At 61.7% G+C, this 4,478-nt stretch overlaps 1 protein-coding gene across 1 annotated transcript in view; it reads left to right on the forward strand.

The window, feature by feature from the left end:
• Window positions 1-4,478, forward strand: part of LOC104289044 (unconventional myosin-Vb-like) — a 16,793-nt gene extending 12,315 nt beyond the window's left edge. Inside the window, exons 30-39 of the mRNA XM_009887936.1 lie at window positions 659-845; window positions 1,050-1,155; window positions 1,367-1,522; window positions 1,694-1,845; window positions 2,146-2,235; window positions 2,919-3,069; window positions 3,467-3,740; window positions 3,822-3,996; window positions 4,143-4,223; window positions 4,320-4,478. Of these exons, the coding sequence (XP_009886238.1) occupies window positions 659-845; window positions 1,050-1,155; window positions 1,367-1,522; window positions 1,694-1,845; window positions 2,146-2,235; window positions 2,919-3,069; window positions 3,467-3,740; window positions 3,822-3,996; window positions 4,143-4,223; window positions 4,320-4,478 (1,531 nt within the window). The remainder of the gene's footprint in view (window positions 1-658; window positions 846-1,049; window positions 1,156-1,366; window positions 1,523-1,693; window positions 1,846-2,145; window positions 2,236-2,918; window positions 3,070-3,466; window positions 3,741-3,821; window positions 3,997-4,142; window positions 4,224-4,319) is intronic.

Consider the following 4,478-nt stretch of genomic DNA (forward strand, 5'->3'; position numbering starts at 1 on the left):
CACAAGTCCTGTGCGGAGCGGCTGAGGGCCCTGGGGGTGTTCAGCCTGGAGAAGAGGAGGCTGAGGGGAGACCTTCTCGCTCTCTACAGCTCCCTGAGAGGAGGGGGCAGCGAGGGGGGGTCGGTCTCTGCTCCCAAGGAACAGGCAATGGGACAAGAGGAAACAGCCTCAAGCTGAGCCAGGGGAGGTTTAAGATGGAGAACAGGGAAAATTCCTTCACCAAATGAGTTGTCAAGCAGTGGAAGAGGCTGCCCAGGGCAGTGGTGGAGTCGCCATCCCTGGAGGGATTTACCAGAGGGGCAGATGTGGTGCTGAGGGACATGGGTTAGTGGTGGGTTTGGCAGTGTCAGGTTGATGGTTGGACTCTCTGATCTTAAAGGTCCTGTCCAACCCAGACAATTCCCTGATTCTCCTGAGAGAGCAGGGCTGGTGCAGCACGTTCCTGGGCTGTGCCGTGGGTGCCGGAGGCTCGGTGCTGCTGGAGGGGAGATGCTCTGTTAGCATGGCTGGGTCCGTGCTTCCCTAAGGGCGCCTGGGGAGAGTTCCCGGCCCTGAGGCTTTAGGGGGGGGAAACACCTCCTTAGTGGCCTCCCCAAGGGATGGAGTGAGGCAGCTGAAGGAGGGTGGTGCCTCAGTTTCCCCGGGTGTGTGTGTGCAGGCTGCTGGCGAGTCAGCTGCGGGAGGAGAAGCAGCAGCATGAGGAGGAGATAGAAGGGCTGCACCTCGACATCTGCTCGCTCAAGCAGCTGAGCCAGCAGCAGGCAGCCCTCATCCAGGACCTGCAGCGGCACCAGGGGCAGGAGGGGCTGCAGCACCATGTCCTGCGGCTCAAGCAGGAAAACTTGGTAAGGGGTGGGGGAAACATGGGCAGGACCGGGCTTGGGGCTGGTTTCCACCCCCTTTCCCTGTGGTGCGCTGCAGCAACCCATTAGGGACCAATGTGGAGGACCCTGCTGCACCCCCCCAGCTCTGCTCTCCTCAGTGGGTGCTGGTGGGGGTGTCCAGCTGAGGGAGGCTGGCTGAGCCCTACCGGGGCTGTTCCTGACCAGGAGCTGACCCAGAAGCTGGACAAGCAGGAGAGGACCACATTGAAGCTCCAGAAGCAGCTGAGAGCCTATGCGAAGCAGATCCAGGAGCTCACAGGCAAGTGCCTGCGTGCGAGGGACATTTGGGGCTGGCCGGAGGGTCACCAGCCTGGTTTGGGGCTGGCCGGAGGGTCACCAGCCTCAACGTGGGGAGCAGAATTCCACACCCCCACTCAACAGAGATTTTGGGGAGCATCTCTTTGGACTGAGCTGAGGGGAACCTGATCTGGATCCCACAGTCCAGGACACAGCAGGGTGTGACCTGCACTCCTCTCCCTCAGTGAAGAGAGAGGCTACTGGGCCAGTGCAGGAGTTGGCAGCATCTGCAGCAGTCCCATCCTGTTCCCACGTGGTCCCGTCCCTGGCTGGGCCGTCCCAGGCCATGCTAGCATGGAGGATGGAGGATGAAGGACGCATTATCAAGGCCATCATTACAGGTAGGGTCTGGAGAGATGGGGACTCCTCACCCCAGCTTGGTCCCTGTTAGGGTTTCTTGCCAACCTCTGTGTGAGCTCATCCTTTCAGCATCACTAGGGCAGCATCCTGCCTGACTCAGGACTGGCTTTCCATAGCTGCCTGGATCCCAACTGTCCTCCTTTCTCCTGCAGACTACAAACCACAGAGCAGCCCTGGGGCACTCCCAGACCTACCAGCCTACGTCCTCTTCCTGTGCTTCCGGCATGCGGACCACTGCCGTGATGAGCCGCGGGCCCACTCGCTCCTGGATGCGGCCATCAATGCCATCAAAAGGGTCATGAAGGTGCTAGGCTTGGGGATGTGGGTTGGGCTGAGGAGCAGGAGGTTCACCAGCCAAGGTGGGGGTGGCAGTGGGGCAGCAGCCCAGCCCTCAGGGCACGGCGTGTGCCTGGCTGCAGTGTCCAGCCTGAGCATCTCCTGGGGTGAGGGGTGCCCCCGGCTCCTGCGAGAGGGTCCAGCAGCTCTGTGCACCCGGACTGCAGCCAGCTCTGCATGGCTTTTGCAGCTACCGTGCAGTGTGAGGGCTTGCTGTGGTCACTGCCAGAGCCCTGCTGACCCCACTGTTCTCCATTCCCTCCTGCAGAAGCACAGTGATGACTTTGACGTGGTGGCGCTCTGGCTTGCCAATACCTGCCGGCTCCTGAACTGCCTGCGCCAGTACAGCCAGGATGAGGTAGGGCTGGGCTGTAGGGGGTCTGCCACCTCCCTGGGAGTCACAGAATCACAGAATGGTTTGACACTGGCTCACCCAGTGCCACCCCTTGCCCTGGGCAGGGACACCCCCCACCAGCCCAGGTTGCTCCAAGCCCCGTCCAACCTGGCCTTGAACACCTCCAGGGATGGGGCAGCCACAGCTTCTCGGGGCAACCTGCGCAAGGGGCTCATCACCCACACAGCCAAGAATTTCTTCCTCAGATCTCATCTAAATTTCCCCTCTTTCAGTTTAAAACCATCTCCCTTTGTCTTATGGCTCCCCTCCCTGATCAGGAGTCCCTCCCCAGCTCTCCTGGAGCCCCTTTAGGCACTGGAAGGGGCTCCAAGGTCTCCCTGGAGCCTTCTCTTCTCCAGGCTGAACACCCCCAACTCTCTCAGCCTGTCTTCACAGCAGACGTCCAGCCCTTGGAGCATCTTTGTGGCCTCCTCTGGCCCTGCTCCAACAGCTCCATGTCTTCCCTACCTTGGGGGCAAGGGAAGGGTGGGAGCTTAGCAGGGACAGGGTTTGTCCTCATCTGGGGCTCCTCTTTGCCCCTAACTCAGGCAGGCAGGGTTGTGCTGGGCTGACACTGCTCTATGCTTGCTTGGGGCCCCAGCTGTGTCCCCTGGTACTACTGGCTCTGACCCAGCCTGTGCCTGCAGAGCTACTGTCAGGGGAACACGGCACGGCAGAACAAGCATCGCCTGCAGAACGTGGACCCCCAGAGCTCCTGCCGCAGCCTGGGTGCCCTGGCTGTCCAGCTTTACCAGCAGCTCATCCGCACCGCCGAGAAGCATCTCAAACCCATGATTGGTATGGTCTGGGCTTGGGGGACTCGCCAGGCACTCCCTGGGTACTCGTCCAGGGAGGGAGTGCTGTGGGAATTCTGTTACAGATGCCGTACCCAGAGGTGGAAGGCAGGCTCGGAACGGAGGGTCCACTTCTATGAGGGACCATCTGCTCCTTGACCATCCTGGCTTGGATGGGGAGCTAAAGTGGGCTCAGCACCCTAGTGACCTTGGGCTGCATCCATGGGGAGCTCTGTTCCCCCATGCCCTTCTTTGCAGCCTCATGGAGCAGGGCTAGCCCCTGGGCTATGGAGATGTCCTTGGCCCCTGCATCCCCAACTGGGAGATGGAGCCAAGGAGCAGCGCTTGAGGCACAACACAGGGTCTCGCCTTGTTATGATGAGCCTTTTTCTACCCTTTAGTTGCCGCAATGTTGGAGAGTGAGCCCATACAGGGCTTGTCTTCTTCCTCCTGCCCTCCTGGCCACCGCCGGTCCTCGGCAGCCCCTGCCCACACCCTGCCAGAGCTGCTGCAGCAGCTGAGCTCCTTCCATGCAGTGCTGGACCACCATGGACTGGACCCCAGTGTGGGACACCAGGCCCTGCGCCAGCTCCTCTTCCTCATCAGCGGCACCACCCTCAACTACCTCCTGCTGAGGAAGGACACATGCTCCTGGAGCCGCGGCATCCAGCTCAGGTCGGTCCCCGTGCGGGATGGGTGTATCTGGGGGAGCTGGGGCATGGCCTGTGCCTCCCCCTGACCTGGTGTCCCTGGCAGGTACAACATCAGCCAGCTGGAGCAGTGGCTGCGGGCAGAGGGGCTGCAGCAGAGCGGGGCCCGTGAGATGCTGGAGCCCCTAGTCCAGGCTGCCCAGCTGCTGCAGGTGAAGAAGGTGACCGAGGAGGATGCTGGAGCTCTCTGCAGCCTGTGCACGGTGCTGTCACCCCCGCAGGTACTGGCAGGGGTTGGGGCTTGCTGCCTGCTGGGTGCTCGCGCTGTCCTGGGGGGACCAGGGATGCACTGGGCTGGGGACCACGCCATACCTAGAAGTGTCTGGATGTACCCTTCCCTCTTCATGGTCCCCACCATCTTCTCCAGGTTGTGAAGATCCTGCGGGCTTACACCCCGGCTGTCGGGCTGGAGGAGCGCGTCAGCCCCAGCTTCATCAGCAGAGTTGAGGTAAGCGGGACCTGGGGTCTGGTGCTGGGGGCTGGCTGTCCCACATGGGTCCCCCTCACTGGGACAGCTCTGGATGTGAGCACCGTGTCCCTACAGAGGCAGCTGCAGGCCCAGTATGGAGGGGAATCCAGCCAGCTCCTGGTGGACACCAGCCACCTCTTCCCTGTGCATCTGCCCTTCACCGCCTCCCCCCTGCACCTGGATGAGCTCCACATCCCTGATGCCCTCAACCTGACCTTCCTTGTGCAGCACTAA

The sequence above is a fragment of the Charadrius vociferus genome, unplaced genomic scaffold (genome assembly GCF_000708025.1).
Source record: "Charadrius vociferus isolate BGI_N301 unplaced genomic scaffold, ASM70802v2 scaffold1096, whole genome shotgun sequence".
Lineage (NCBI taxonomy): Eukaryota > Metazoa > Chordata > Aves > Charadriiformes > Charadriidae > Charadrius > Charadrius vociferus.